This window comes from Myotis davidii, unplaced genomic scaffold (assembly GCF_000327345.1).
Source record: "Myotis davidii unplaced genomic scaffold, ASM32734v1 scaffold89, whole genome shotgun sequence".
NCBI lineage: Eukaryota > Metazoa > Chordata > Mammalia > Chiroptera > Vespertilionidae > Myotis > Myotis davidii.
Window position 1 is genome coordinate 5,529,189 of NW_006300372.1, and position 17,074 is coordinate 5,546,262.

The 17,074-nt window shown below is 37.0% G+C and overlaps 1 protein-coding gene across 1 annotated transcript in view; it reads left to right on the forward strand.

The window, feature by feature from the left end:
• Nucleotides 1-7,061: 7,061 nt before the first annotated feature.
• SPINK6 (serine peptidase inhibitor, Kazal type 6) overlaps nucleotides 7,062-17,074 on the forward strand; it is a 12,873-nt gene continuing 2,860 nt past the window's right edge. Inside the window, exons 1-3 of the mRNA XM_015572610.1 lie at nucleotides 7,062-7,151; nucleotides 7,347-7,478; nucleotides 10,276-10,298. Coding sequence (XP_015428096.1) covers nucleotides 7,421-7,478; nucleotides 10,276-10,298 — 81 coding nt within the window. The 5' untranslated portion in view covers nucleotides 7,062-7,151; nucleotides 7,347-7,420. The remainder of the gene's footprint in view (nucleotides 7,152-7,346; nucleotides 7,479-10,275; nucleotides 10,299-17,074) is intronic.

The following is a 17,074-nucleotide window of genomic DNA, read 5'->3' on the forward strand; positions in this document are numbered from 1 at the left end:
AAGCAGTCTTTAAAAATCCCAGGCAGGAGTGAGGAGTGAATTTCACGCCCTATCAAGCCATTTGGAATTTCTTTGTTCTCCTTACTCCCTCCTGCATGCAACCCCTCCCCAACGTATAATTTTTGCTATAAATATCTGGAAAACTCTCTGCTCGGGGCTCAACTCCTCTTCTCCTGCGTGAGATACGAGCTGAGCCCCAGCGCGCTGGAATAAAGCCTCTTGCTGTTTGCATCAAGTGATGTCTCCTGTGGTTGATTGGGGTCGCCGTCAGTCTGCGGGACAGAGTGAGGGTCCCATTTCGGGGGTCTCACAGAATCAGTTGATATGCTCAACCTTTAGCCTGGAAGTCTCCTTAGCAAGAGCTATCAGTTCACTAGATCACATTTCCCCCCAATATTTTATGTTAGTCCAGACCTCAGTTTTGCTTGACTTTTCTTCACAAAGTAAGATATGTCTCCTTTTTGCCACCTTCCCATAACATTTTTCTCATTTTTATTTAAGCCCTCTCCAACAGCCTCCCTGGGGCTCATCGGGCTTCTGCTAATCACTTCCTCAAGGCCCTTCTAGCTTCTGCCAACCACCTAGTCCCAAAGCCAATGTCACATGTTTAGATTTTTGTGAGTGCCAAACATGACTTCCAGACATCAAATCTGGCCCCACTTATTAATCCTGCATTATAAATCAACTTTAAATTAGTGGTATAAAATAACAACCAACATAGTTATTTATCTTCTACTTTTTTTGCTTCTAGTGGTTATGAAGGATAATGGCCTATGTCAAAAAAAAAAAAGAACCTCTGCCCTCAAAGATGATATTAAGTAATAATGAAAAACTTCTATGTGGTAGATGTACATTCATAATATACCACATTTACCAACATAAGCCACGAATGGTAAAATGTTTTATTTTAAGTCAAAAGAGAGAGAGAGAGAAATGAATGATTCCTTCTTTGTTAAACGTGGAAAACCTTATAGAATAGGCTTTATTGCGCTTGGCCAGGAAATGAGTCAGATTCTGATGGGCAGAGGTAGCAACAACAGGTTTGAGACACAGAAAATATTAACGGGCAAAGGTGCAGAAAGAGAAACATGCAGATTGCTCAGGATTCTAGTGGTTTGAGTCTCCGGTGTTGGGAAAGGAACCGGGGAGATGAAATTGAGACAGAAGGTATGCCTGATTACAGGAGAGCCTTGAATCCCAAGCTAAAGCTCTTTCATTTCATTGGATAAGCTTTGTTAGGCAATGGAGAGGCACTCCCCAGGATGTTCTCCTTGGGGAAGCGTGTCCAGACCAGAGCAGAGAGGCTTGGGCGAGGTTTGTATAGCTGAAATAATGTTGTTGTATGTAGAAATAAAAATTCTTGCCAAAGCTTTCCCCAGAGTTTACGGCAAATGTAATAATGACTTGTTGGGACTACTAGTAAATCACCTGACCTGGGCAGTACTGCTTCCTTGTGATTTTAAAAGACTTTGGCCAACTTTTTCCTCATATTGTAGAGTATGTTAGCAAACATTTAAGAGGTTTCCATTGATGGTTATAATTAAGCTTCAAAGGGAATAGGCAACGCCAGACATTTAGTTGGACTGAAACTATTTCCTTCTTACCAAACTACACTTCACCCTGGTTTCTTTCCCATCGCATTTGGAGGGTGTGAATATACGTTTCAATTTAGGATGGCAGCGAAAGTCAGTGTGCCAGCAGCAATTTTTATTGCTGTCTGATTCACTCCACCTTGGGCCACTGTACACTCTGTGAACAGCATGATGTTCCAGGACTGTTTGGGCCTGGCCTGTTTTTGGTCTCCTTTTAAGCCATCCTTACCAGATACCCTATGCTCCAGCCCACTGAACCGTTTGATGTCCATCTAATCAACATTTTTCACACATTCCTGTCTATTCTCCTGGCTTTTAGCTTGCTTTTATCTCTACCTGTGTGGCCTCCTGCTCCTTTTCAACATCCTTCCTCCCCTTTCAACCAGTTTTGCCACAGAACTTTTATTTATCCTTCAAAACTCACACTGTGCAAGTGTATCTTTTTTTATTTTTTTGAAACCTCTGATGACACCACCTAGCACAAGTTGAATATTTATGCACTCATAGAACTTTGGAAAGATAAATTTTCTAGAATGGTATTATATTATATGTGACATATTGTATATATACAACTTGCTAACATGTGAGCTCTGTGAGTTCAGAGATAACACAGTGACATGGGGACTATAGTCAAGGCACATGCAAATCATTATGAGAACACGGAGGAAGCAAAGCCAAGCAAACTTACTGAAACTATTGAAGAACCTCAACATTCAGAGCATCGCAAAGAAAATTAGGAGGCAGTTTAGATATGACCAAAAAGTTAACAGGTTAAAAATGTAAATAAATTTAAAAACAGTTTGCATTTTTTCATTCAAAAATATTTTATTACCATGGGCTCAGCCCAGGGAAATCAATAGGAGAATTTAAAAGAAAAAAAAAAAGGTAAAATCCTGTCTTGCTTTCAAGATCATTATAATCTCACTAGATGCCCGATGCATGAAATTTGTGCAAGAGTAGGCCTTCCGTCCCCTAGCTGTCGGCACCAGCTTCCCTCTGGCACCTGGGACCCGGGCTTCCCTCTGGCTGCCATCAGGCACCAGGACCCAGGCTTCCCTCACAGCCCCAGCTTCGTCTGGAAGGACATCTGGAAGGATGTCCAGTCTAATTAGCATATTATGCTTTTATTATTATAGATGTTGTAGGTAAAACTACCAAGCAAAAAAATCAATCAGTAAATAACCATAGCAATTCAGTACCAACCTCTGTAGATAGACTTATAAAAGTTCTGTTAAGAGAGAGACAAATAATCATAGGAATAGACACAAGCCATGTTTTCTTAAATACTTTATTGACAAATTTATTGCAATCATTGAAGGTGGGATTTCATGTCAGGAGTCAAAAAGATTTCTGAATATTGGGCATAATGACTGACAAAAGTTAACAAGATGAAACACTCTCCATGTAAGTGAAGAAAATGAACCACAAAAGGAGAGAACAACAGAGTTGTGACTTCATTTTTAAGGCATGCTTTCTGTATCTTCATTTAAGTCACTTACAAAAGTACTGACTGGGATAGTATTCTGTTCCTCCCAGTCATGTTAATTCATCCATCAGCAGCTTTTTGTTCATTTCTTCAACCAGTTACAGTCATCTACTCATCATTTTGATTCTTTCACAGTTACAGAATGAGAAACCTTATCTAATGCCTCCCTGATGTTTCAATCCATTACGTCTACTATATACCTCAGACCTACCAGTTTAGTGACCTTGTCAAAGAAGAAAACAAAGTTACTCTCACCTTTTTAAAATTTTTGGCACTTAAGGATATGGCATCCTATATAATAAAAGGCTAATATGCAAACTGACCAAATGGTGGAACGACCGGTTGCTATGATGCACACTTACCACCAGGAAGCAGATGCTCAATGCAGGAACTTCCCCCTGGTGGTCAGTGCGCTCCCACAGAGCGAGCACCGCTCAGCCAGAAGCTGGGCTCATGGCTGGCGAGTGCAGTGACAGTGGTGGGAGCCTCTCCTCCTTCATGGCAGTGCTAAGGCTGTCCAACCGCCAGCTTAGGACATCGGTCAGTTGAACATCCCCCAAGGGCTCCTGGACTGCGAGAGGATGCCAGTTGGGCTGAGAGACACCCCCCCCCTCCAGTGCACACATTTTCTGCACAGGGCCTCTAGTGTTTTCATAATTGTTACTAAATCTATACTATAATGGTCTTTGCTGGGATCTTATTCAGATTTATGCTAAGCTTTGATATAAGATATTTGAGGAGGCTTAATATAAAATCAGATATACAAAATTTAGCCTTAAAAATGAATTTTAAAAAAAGAAAATTGGGAAGAGAGAGCTCTTTAAATGAAACACAAATGTTCTTAATACTATATTATAGCATCAGTTAACTTTCAAAAGTTTTATGTAGCAAACTATATATTATGGCTTAGTTTGATTTTCACATTGTAGCTAAATTCAAAATTCTTGATTTTAGTCTATTGTACGGCTAGTAATGTTAACAAAATTTAAAAAGCCACTTCATAATTTAATGCTAAGCAGTGACTTCCTTGATTAAGGTGGTGCCTGTTCTTTTTTAAAAACACACCTCTCTATCTCATGACCTGTGCTAAATAGTGGCAGGGCTCAAGGGCTTAGAGATAAGGACGTCAGTGTCTGAGAAGTGATATTTCAAAATAACACATCATGCTACATATGAACAATATTAGGGGATAGTTATATGAATGAACAAAATGTTAAAACATATAAACAGGTATGTGTATGCCCCTGGGCCCAGACCTAAGCTTTCTAAAAGCAATAAAGCTGCACCTCAGGCAAAATGATATTGTAGAACCAACAGCAAAAATTATAGAATTAAAAGCATCCTCAACTGTGCCAAAAAAAATCTCTTATATCACAAAAATTATAGAATCAGAAATTTTAAAATGTAGATGATTTTGTGTATTTGGCCCCAAATAATATTTGTGAGTAAATGTATTGGGTTTATATGATAAAGTGTACTTGGAAAATATAATATCACAGTGTTTTTGTCTTTAATTACATAAATGAAAATGTGCATAGCTAATTTTTGGAAATTAACTACATGTCTGCTGAGACTGCATTCTATGTCTGTAAGATGGCTTGACTCCACTGCTTTCTCCTACACCCCCTTTTCTTTTCATTTTTTTTCTTTTTTTCATGATTTAATTCATTGAAACTTACCTTTAAATGTTATGATTATTAAATCTTTTTCTATTTTCCTTTCAGAGTGCTACAGAAAACAAAATTCAAACTGCTCTCATCTACTTCTCTGCAGCCAAAAGACTAGAATTATACACAACTTTAATAATGGTCAATATTGCCTATAACTTCTCAGTTACCTCCTATGATCTCAGCTTATTTAAGGAGTGATTCCCACAGAAGGTTTCTTAGCTGTTTCCTTATGTTTTATAAAAATAAAAGAAAAAACCTATCTTTCACATGGGTCAGAAACCTAATAAAAACTACTGTTCAAAGTACCAATCTTCTTAAAATATATATCCTTGTGATATAATATTCTCTCTCCAATACCTGCCCAGACTCAATACTTGTTTCATCTTCCATTTCCCCAAGCTTTGTTATGAAGGGGAGGGTAAGTGTCTAAAACATAAAAAAGAATTGAAACCATTCAGAAATAAAAATAGATGAGAATCATTCTATCAAAAACACCTGTTGAAGAAAAGCTCTTGGAAAATGGGGAGGTAGAGAGGGATAGCATGGAAGATGAAGAGAGAGAGTAACATTTAGGCCAACAGTGATTCTGAGAGTTTAAAACAAAGGATGAGAAGCAACTACCATAAATGATAGGAGGAGAAGAAACTGCCATTCTGATGGAATGCCATGGCTCCTACTCTTACATTTTTGTTTATTATTTGTTAATTCTTTTGAATTTGTTGCCATTTTTGGGACATGGGGCTATGCTTAGGCTGGCCCCAAATATTCTGATCAGAAAGGGGAAGGAAAGGGAGAACGAAAGAGGGAGGAGGAGGCATTGGGAGGGGGAGGGGGAAGAAGGAGGAAAGCAGCAGTACCTAAAACCAAGCCTATGAAATATGTCAAATTTCTGAGCCCGGCCCTTTATCTTATCTCATTCAACAAGGCCAAAATAATTAAAGATCATGTCAAGTAGACAAAGGTGTTACGTGAAAATTCCATAGCTTTTCTTAAGCGATTTCCCAATTATTCTGTTTTCTAAATATTCCCAGATTACTACTCCCATAAAGTGTTTACGAAAAATTTCACAACAGCTTGTTTTTTAGGTTGTTCATTGGTGTCTTTGAAATTTTTAGTGTCTAACATCTGTCCTATAATTTTATGTTGGACTTGAAGGTTACCTATAAGTGAGTGTATGTCATCACACTAACTTAGAATGAAAATACTTAATAGTTGCCAAGCACAATAGTTCCTTATTCTTTTCCTCTCTTGCCTGACTGTACTCCTTTTTCCTCTTCCCTTTAAGTTCAGGTCTCTTAAAACTGTCAGAGAAGCAACTTCTTCTTATTTTTATCACAATCATGCTTCATTTTTTATTAAACAGTAATATCTTTTGATTGTAAAATAAAATAGATTCCCCCTTCTCAAAGACAGAAATTTCATTCTAAATTTTGAGATAAGTAAAATTAAATATTTAAAAATATGTACTTTCCAGAAAGAAAACAAATGTCCTGAAGAAAAGGAAACAATATCTATACTATGTATATATTTTCTCAAAGTGACCAATTTAAAAGTAAAATGTAGATGTATAGATGTATTTAAATCTATAATTTCTGAATTATTTGTACAACATTGCAATAATCACTTGAATTTAAATTGGGCACATTTTGCATATTCTTTCCATATTTTAAATTATTATACTTTTTCTTCATGATATTTTAAGTAGTTGATTATGATTTGAGACAGCTCTTGTCATTATCACTATAACCATTCTTTATTTATTTTTTGTCCCCCCCACCCCCCCCAAGAAATCTATGGCATCCATCTTTTGCTCTGTCCACAATTAAATGATAGTTAATGGAATTAATCTAACTTGTAGAAAAGCATATGTTCAAGGAGTTAAAACATAAAGAGTCTTATTATAACCACTTCTTAACTTTTCAGGAAAAGGGGGAATATTAAATATTCCTCAATTCAGTAACTTTTACAAATTAGTAATTTACTTTTTACAAATTAGAAAAAATAGACATTGCCTCCTTTGTTCATTTTGACTTAAAAATGGAAAATCACTGCCATTTGACTACAATCATATTTTAAAAAAACTTAACTGGCTGATTTCTGCTCAGAAAATGCTTCTACTGATGTGGTTCTGGTGGCAATGTAGAATACCTGTCTTCTTTAGGTAAATCTTGGGTGATGTGGACTTTAAAAATCCTAGTTACACCCAAGATTCCATTCCTCTGTAGTTACTCACCTGGACCACAGACATGTAGGGCCTGCCTAAAAGAGACTTAACATCAAGTGTGGCCCCAGCAGTGACTCATCCCTTTAATATAGTGAAACTATAGAGGGAAGAACAGGGAGGATGTATTGGTTGCTAGGGAAATCTGCGGAAAATGACATCCTGTATTAATAAGATCTAAGGTACGACTCACATAATTATCCTAATTTTAAGATTGATGGAAATGATGAAGCATTCCTTTACATCGGGGACAGGTCATAAAAAAATGTCTAAATGTACAGGACTGCATATGGTTTTAGAATGTGACTTTATAAAGAAGGTGGAGATCCCAACTCCCTTTCATGTCTCTATATATATGTCCAAGTGTGTGTGTTTAGTGCTCTGGGAAGTGTCTTGACAGAGAACCTGAGTAGGACAAAGCAGTCTGGATCTGAGTGAGCTAACTGGCACCATGAAAATATCAGGTGTCTTTCTGCTCCTCTCTCTGGCTCTTTTCTGCTTTTTCTCAGGTGAGTTTTTTCTTTAAAATTAAAATCCAATACTTATGCTGAACTGGACATGACAAGTATATTTACCTACCATATTTCAAAATTCTAACAATTTTGATATGAAAGACCAATTCTGAGAGATTATCATAATGATGATAATGATGATAATGATTATAATGATGAAAATGTTAATAGTAATAATTATAAAAATAACTTTCATTTGTTGAGCATATACTATATTCGAGGCATGTACTAAGAGCTTTTATGCATTATCTCCAATACAAGCAAGCTATTCCTATCTATATTCTACATCCAAGAAAACTGTGGCACAAAACGTAAGAAAATTTGCAAAGGACTTACAACTCGTAAGTAGAATTTGGAATTTGATCAGATCTTCTAGACATCACAGTTTATGCTTGTTCCACAAAACTAGTCTGGGGGATGGCTAGTTGTCTTATATATTTACTTAAATACTTAAGTATTTTCTTCTAAGACAAAGGAAAGCTTCCCTGTACTCATTATTCTTATACAGTAATTGGAACTCAATTAAAATTAAAACAAGGGGAAAAAGGAAACTCAATTAGAAAATCCTTCAGAAAAAGGTATCCAGTCTTAGAATACTGAAGCATATATGTTGTTGTAGAACTAAACAATTGTTCAAGAAGGGGAATATCTTTGGGCACCTTAATGAGCAATAGTCAAATATTCTATCAATTTGGATTGTTCAAAGGACAACTGTACTTTGATCCAATGTTTTTCAGTACAGGGCCATGCGAATGAACAGGACACTGTATCTCTTTCCTTCCTTCTTTATTTTTCCACCCAATGATGTTATAGTAGACAAAGAACACACTAGAGTCTCTAGACTCAAGACCTAGACCCATATCTTCCATTTATGACTGTGTCAACTGGAGACAGCTCAGATCTCTGAGATCTTCTCTCATTTATAGAGTTCTAGAAATAAGATTGGATCTTGGAAACTTACATGTGTGATCTATCATTTGCTGTGACAAAAGCCATTGAATTTGGGGGCTATCAGAGATATTTCCCTGAGATTGAATAGGTAAAGAAGTCATTTTTCACTGGAAACTGGTTATATTTAAGTGAACAAATACATTTAGAAATATGAAAAAAATTACTGTGATCTTATAGAATAAGTTTGACTCATAAGGCTAAATAACCTGAAATGATGTTTCTGTCACCTGCTAAGATGACATAAAATAGATGTGACTGTCTAAAAATTTGCTGGCTAAGATGCTCTCAGAAATTAATTGATATCCTTGTTGCTTCTCTTTATGATCTTTTCATTGGATCTTATGTACCAGGACACTCAATTTACCAAAACATGGCCCTTCATAGATCAATCTGTATTTGGTAAGGCCAATGCCTAAGTGCCTTAATGTTGAGTTTCAGTCCCCGCATTTCCATTTTATAGTGTGTGACCTTTCTGAGTAGTTTCTTCATCTGTAAAATACAGTTATAAAAGGAATATTCCTGTGTGTGGAATTAAATGAGAAAATGCATGTAACGTGCTTTACATAGTGGATGGGATCTAGTAAGAGTTTAACAAATGTCTATTAATATTAACATTATTGAACTTCAATAATATGACCACTGTATTGAACTCAGGTGTTGCTGATGCTAATCATCCTTCTGCCCTGGTAGTTCTACATATAAGATGGTGGGCAAAATCTCTCCTCTTCTGATCAAAGATTTGTACAGTGAAGAAATAGCTGAGAATTATAATAATGAGTTTTCCTGGGTCATAAAACTCACTTTAAGTGCTTACAAAAATATAAACTTCCAGACCCTATTTGGTCTTATATAATGAAATTTTCAAGTGATTGTCCTAAAAATCTGTATTTTTAGTAATACTGCTGCAATATGGTTGGTATTCACTATAGTAGATTGCCATCAACTTTATTTCGAAATTGAAAGCCCTGTTCTTGCCTCATCTCCATTAATAGAGAATGTACTTGAAGGTATTTCCAGCTGTCCTCCTTTAAGTATGACACTTACTCATACTTTCTGTCATCAAGGAGGCTTTTGGCTAAACATGACAGTTGTCACTGGCATTAGGAGTTCCCCAGAAATGACCAGAATTCAGCTCAGAGCAAAATTGAACCAAACATTTTTTATTATTTCAGCATTTAAAACCATTGAGCTAATTTGCCACAACCCAAAATCACAGACCTAGCTACAAAGATGGAGGGGGAGAGAGAGAGAATCAAGGCTGTATTTATAGATTGTTTCCTCTTTCAGGAATTTAGAGAGATGTAGCGAAATAAATGAGTTTGTCCTTGACAGTCTATATTGGGGCCAAGTCTTTAAAGCTGAGTATAGAGGACAGAAAAGCAATTTTGACCTCAAAGAACAAATAAAGTTAATCTCTTCCTGAACTGCCTATAACAAAGGCAGTGCAATGAACCTGGAAATGTCAAAGTCAGAGGAGACTTTCCAACCCAAATTCTCCAAAGACCAGAGATGAGGTCATTTCCACAGTGGATTAGTAACTGGGCCAGAACTCTAACATAAATGTCCAGATTCTGAAACGATTTTCTTTCACCTCCCCTCCTAACCTCTAAGACATATGATCTTAACCTTGTCCATCCCCTTTCATCACTTCCCAAGTGGCTACTGCTCCCTGAGAAGTAAACAGGTACTGGAAAATCAAACAGTCATGCCATGACTTGTTGAGATGACCAAGAACCAAGAATAAGTATCATTCCAGCCTTGAGGGTTTCCCAATTTTGCAAATCCCACTTTTTCCACATTCAGAAATTACAGTGTTCAGACTTTGTGCTTTTTTTTTTTTCAGGTGTCTTCAGTCAAGGAGAAAAGGTCAGTGCATATTTTTATCTATTCTTCAGACACGGGTGGTGCTTGGTTGGTATTCCCAGCCCAAGGAGAGGCTTGTCTGGGGGCAAAAGGACAAAAACAATGAACCGCAGGCCAAATGCAGAAATCAGTGGGAGAAATAAAATTTTAACTACAATTTCTCTGAGTTAAAAGAGCTTAAATACCCATGCTCAGGTTTTGTTAAAGTAAAGCAAGTATAAATGAAAACAGGATGAATCTATAACACTCATAATCTATCACTGCTTTCACGGTGAGATCTGGGGCAAGTAACTCAGGTTTTCTGAGCTGCAATTTCCACAACTGTAAAAAAATAAATAAAAGGATAATCTTATTCACCTCACAGAATTGTAGTCAGATTGAAATTATATAAACAATGTGGAAGTATTTGGTAAACTATAAAAAGATTAGTTGTTGGTTAATGATTAACAGCTTCTGAAGGATTTAGATCAGAGGTTATTCTTCCCTTTATAGACATAAAGCCATCAAAAGTAAAAAAAAAAATATTGCTTATTAAAAGGGTTGTTTACTGCTCTATATTGCGTATACATAGACTCTTTCACTTAAATGTAAGTACAATTTGGGTTACAAGTTGGAATGGGGACAAATTATCTTCATTGTCTGGCTGCTATTTGTTCCAAATCAATCCATCAAATTTCCTCAGATTGCTTGTTCTAAGCATCAAAAACCACAAACAGGTGGTATTTGCTCAGCTAGTCCTACTCCTGTGTCCATACAGAAAGAACATTTCTACTTGACCTTGGCAGTTGTTTTTGTTAGCCTTTGTGTGCCCAGGAACCCTTGACATCAAAAGTTTCCAGATACTACTGCCAACTGGTTCACGTTGGCAAAAGAGCTGAAAACCTCTTCCAACTCTAGTATATTACATCAGACTTTTTCCTTCCAATTTTAAACTCTCATAAATTGAAATGCATCTTTCAATGGATGATGCCCTACAGTTAACTCTCAATGTATGTGCATGTGCACTTGTGCGTGTGACACATGCATACACATGTGTTTGTCCTTGTATATAAAATTGTATATCTTAAAATTGATTTCTTATTATGTTTAAACCCATATGGTAGCATAATCCATGTTAAATATTAAAACAAAAAAAACAATGAAAGGACCTGGGATCCAGCCAACCCATTTTGTATCTCACTAGGTAGTAAAATATAAAACCATTACCCACAGATTGAAAATATATGAAATTTAATATGAAATTCTCATCGATACTCAAGTCTCTTCCCTTATTTAGGTTTTGATCTCAAAGATATTTAATGTTTCCCAGATTTTCAGTGTTTTCTAAAGTTCAATTAAAATTTACTGATTCTATTCCTTTCGATAGGCCTAAGTCTAATAGTGGACTTGCCTTTGGATCACTGGAAATGTTTCCTAATATACAGATCCCCAACACCATGCCAGACTTACTAAATAACAATCACACGTGGGGAAATTTTCAGTCTGCATTCTACATAATTATCCAGTGCTGGGGAGCGCTGTCTTTGCTCAAACATCTTAGAGATAATATACATGAGTTCTAATTCAAATATTTACTGCCTGTGTGATCTAAGAGATGTCTCCTCCCTTGTCATTGCCTTTGTTTCCACATCTCTAAAATAAAAATTTCGATTCAATGATCTCTAAAGCCCCATCTGTCCTTAGCTATCTGAATCAGTATGAACCAAGCCTGCCTTGCCAAGACCACTGTCTTTTTTCCACTCAAGTAGACAGGGGAGGGAGGTGCCACCTTTCAGATGGCATCAAGGCTACCATTTCTCTTCTGTATGGCTGGAAGGATGGTGGCGGTTCAAACGACAGGCAGAAAAAAAGTTGAAACTAACCTTAGGAGCATGCCTGCCTAATTCTGATTCTGCTAAGACAAAAGGAAGAAAGATTTCCTCCAATACTTAACTCAGTCTACTCATTCCAAGAAGCCTCTCCATGCTGAAGCATCTGATGGTAGATTATAGTTAATAATCTAAATTATAGCCTTGTAAAAGGAGACTTTTAGAATAACTCACTATATATAAATATTAATTATGAATTAAATTATTATCTAAAGTTGGTCCTGTACATTTCTAATAATAGGAATTAGAGTTTGAAATTTTGATGAAGATTCAAGAAAAAAACAATGCCTAAGAGTCATCAGTATCATCTGGAAATATATATGCTCTTAGAGAGGGACAACCAAGTATATAAAATGTTCTTGAAAATGAACATAGTGAATAGTCAGGAAGAAAATAAAAAATGATAAAAGGAAGAGAGAAGAAATAGTTAGAGAGTCAGAGTATTGACATGTTACAGAAATCAGGGGTTTCAAAAAGGAGTAACATATTGTAAAAAATCATGAGCATTTTATAAATAGCTAATGGGTGTATTCTGAATCATTGTGTAGAGCCATTTTGCTAGTGTGGAATGGGTATAAAAGCAGGGGAAGTAGAGCACAAGTCGTGGAGGGGTTTAGAAAACCGGTGTGATTAACAAGGATCTGATGTAACTACCTGGGTAGTAGTAAAGGGAAGAACAGAGGAAGTCCTACACCCTAGAGGTGTATGTGTGTTTGCAAAATTTCATTAACTTTATTTTTAGAACTGAAATACTAGACTAAAACATCAATGACCCTGACTTCTAAGTTAATTTTTGTGATCATATAAGCTCATTTTCCAGTGAAATTAAATGCTTTTGTAGTTTCCATTAGATGACTAATCTGGGTACTAAAAGTGTCCCTGTATTCCAGAATATTTTTGAAGGTACAATTCTTTGAAGAGCCACAAGGGGTCAGGCCGGTACTACACTTTGGTACCCAAGCACCTAGAAGTAGACTCAGGAAGCTGGACTAAGAAAATAAGTGGAGGCTCTTGTTAAAGCCAACACCAACCTAAAAAAACACCAAAACAGAACAACGTTCCTCATTAAGTAGAGTAAGAAGTAATGGGCTCCAAACATTCTAGAATATGAAACAATGTACATTGTTAGTGCCCATAATATCAATCCTCCACATGATACTCGACCTTTACAAACTGTTTTCAAAGGACTATTCATTTACAAGAACCCTAAAAGACAAGTATTGCTGGCCTCCAGTTAAATATAAAGAAATTTCAACTCAGAGTAGTCAACAATTTGCATGAGGTAATGCAGGTAGTAAGAGGAAGAAGCAAAATTCAAACCCAGGTCAGTTTAATACCACCTACAGTACAGTCCCCCTAACATTATAGAGCATTGGGCATTTTAAATAAATTCAGGGGATTTTGGCTGTCCTGGGTCTCTTGGAGGAAACTTTAAGGAGAAAAGATAACCCTACCACCCTTGGTCTAGGCCTGCTTTTTTATGTCCACTAAGAAACTAATTGTCTGCGTTCTATTTAAAGGAGACCAAAATGAAAATATAAAAGAGGACAGGAAATTTAGACAGAGGAAAGGCATGCCATTCTTAGACTGCTTCTCCTTAAGTTGAGAACTGTGGGCTCATTCTAGTCCTACTAGATATTCTGAGGTTCTCCTGTCTCGCTGTTTGTCTCACAGAAAGGATTTGTGGTTGGCTCTGCAAAGTCATTCTTTATCTTTCCCAATGTCCAGGCCTCTCCAAAAGTGGCCCTTTTCTGTCCCCATCACCATGCTAAAATTTCTCAGGCAGTGTAAGTGAAGAAAGGCCTCTAGATATAACAGAATCATTCAGGCAGTAGTTGTTATTTCTCACACCCAATTGAAGAATTAAGGACTCAGCTTAATTTAAGCCACTTTACTGAATGAATCACTGCTAAATCTTATATTATCAAAGTTGGAAAGGTCCTTAGAGACCATATAAGCTACTGCTACTGAACACAAATTTGAAGCTCCTTCCAAAATGTGGTAAGAGCAGGTCTACAATATGAACCTTATTTTCTGCATGCCTAGTCCAAGACTATTTCAAATACTCCATGCTGACTTTCTACAACTCTAATATGACCACATTTGATCCTTATAACAACCATGGGAATGAAGCTTGACAACCATTAATGAAAAAAAAAACATTTTGGTTAAGAAAATTGAGATGCAGATAGTGAGCGCTTTGTCTGAGATGACACAACTAAACAATGACGAATGACAGGACACGTTCTGAAACATGGTTCTCCAGCTACACCAGGGACCCTTGAAGGACAGGACAATTTAGAAGCATGAAATATATCTACATTCTAAGGACATTTGTTCATATTCCATTTGATTGATTTGGTTTTATTTATGGAAATTCTTAGCCCTACCTAGTCTCATTCCCAGGGACAATGGAAGGGGGAAAGTGGGTCTGGGCACAGAAGTGGGGTCTAGAAGCTCTCAAAGTAAATGTCCTCCAAGTGCCACTTTCGTATCTGCTTTCTAAAGGACAAAAGAGCCTGGATCACAAGATCAGAGGGTCGAATGCCAGGGAAAGGTGGCTTGAGAAGGCGTCTCTTTAAAGTAAGAGACTTTTGTTTCCTTTCTCGCTGATCTGACTGTAGAGACACCCATATCTCTCTCTGACTGAGATGCCTTTTCTCGACCTGCACATTGTCCTTGTTTGGCCCACTTGGGTGTCTCTCACTCATTGTGCTGTAATTATCTGTCTTCTTTTCTGCTTTCCTAATTCAAATAAGATGGCGAATGTATGGAGATATAACTGACTCCTTTTTGTATCGCCAGCACCCAGAACCATGCCTTACAAGTATTAGTTACTCATTGGCTGTTGGAATAAATGAAAATATCAGTGATAAGTCTATGGTTTCCAGTCTGTTCTTGACTCACACAATTGCAAATGTGTATGTTCATGACTTAAATACAAAATAAATTAGCTTTTGAGAGAAAAAAAATCCTATGGTTAATCATGTCCTGAAGATTTCTCAGCTTACTTTTTATTTGGGGACCTAAAGGAAAGGTTACCATCCCCAAAGTAGTATGAAAGGATGGAGTTATCTTTAAGAGCAGTAAGAAAAAAGTGGGGCTATAGGTAGGACTATAAAAAGCCTAGACATCTTCTATCCAACCAAGCCTAAGATCTCTGATGAGCACCACCCCACCCAGCCTCAATAGTACAAAATGTGAAATTGCATAAAAAATGTGTGTTTAAAAGTCTCAGTTGCCTTAAATCTGATAAATGTGATATTTTGCAACTCAACTGTGTGATTCTTTTGCTGAGCTTTTCCCCCATGCAAACCTTCAGAGAGTGTTATCAGTATACTAGAGCCGGTGCACAGATTCGTGCACTGGTGGGGTCCCTCCACCTGGCCTGTGGGGATTGGGTTGAAACTGGCCCTCCAACATCCCCTGAGGGGTCCCAGATTGCGAGAGGGCTGTTCTAGGATGACACACCCCGGAATCAGGCACCCTCCTCTCTGGTTCCGGGTGTGTCACCCGAGAACTGCAGCTACCAAGTCACCACAGCTGCCAAGTCACTGCAGCTTGGCAGCTCCTGCATTGAGCATCTGCCCCCTGATGGTCAGTTCACATCATAGCTACAGGCCAGGCAGCTGGTCGGCTAGTCAGCCGGACACTTAGGCTTTTATACATATAGATAATGGTTTGCTAATATCTTAAAGATATGATTCCTCTTATTTGTGCCCACACACTTCTTTAATAAGGTATTTCAATAAAGCTTACTTTCCCTGACTGTAACTGGGGTCATGAGTACATCATGAACTTGGTCTTTATTTCTCTAAATGAGATATGTTGGAAATCAGCCATAATAGAGAGTTGGAATCAGCAATGAGAAGGAATATGTTCAAGCACTGGTTTTTAATGCTTCCTGGTTGTGTGGCTTTGGGAAGCTACTTAATTATCCTAAGGATCAATTTTCACATCTGTAAACTGCTTAATATAATTTGTTCCACATGCATCTCAGAGTTATCTCAGCTGAGTTAATCCATATGGTTTAAATATTGTGAAGCAATAGATAAACATAAGACATTACTAATGAAACTAGGAGAGGGGTAACGTATGGTCCCTCTATTCATGTTAAAGGGCACTTCATTCCACACAGTTGATATTTGGAAAAGTTTGGTTCTACCTGTTGTGTATTGTCTGTACCTTGGAATAAAATGGCTCAAATGTCATTTGCATACCAAATATTGATTCAATTGACATTGAATTGAAAAGAATTTTAAAACTCCAGGCTATTTTTGAGAGACCACTATAACTGAGGGCATATATTAGTAGCATGGGGGCTACTATCATTCCTTCTACAGAGCCCATGGCAATAATCATTAATTATCATAGCATGTGTTCTCACCAAGGCTGGATGCAACCTCAGAATCCTAAATAGAGCAACTTAGTCACAAAAGTTCAAATACTACAGAGTTTGAGACCGAGTAAGTTAATATAAAAACATTAAAATGTTGTTTTCAAGAGAATAAATGGATGTAGCAACCACAAGGAAAACTAACAAGCCATCACATAACATTTGGAAGCTCTTTGCAATGATCATCCATATCTTTATAACAAAACAGGAGTGCTATTAGAGTTAGGTTAATATAGTAAAAAAAAAAAATGTGTCACCTAAAGACCAAAAACTACTCTCAACTGGAAAATTTAGTGTTGAAACAAAGTCATACCTATGGCATTTGCCTTACTTCTTACATTTGTAAGGAGTAAGTAACTGCCTTACATCATTAACTCAAGCAACTCACTTCTGAATACTGTGACTACAGGAATGGTTATCCTGTGTCTCAAAGAAAAAGTCTCAGTTATGTTTAACACATTCTAAATAAACAGACAAAGTAGGTCATTTTCTATTTCAGGAAGCTTTACATCACA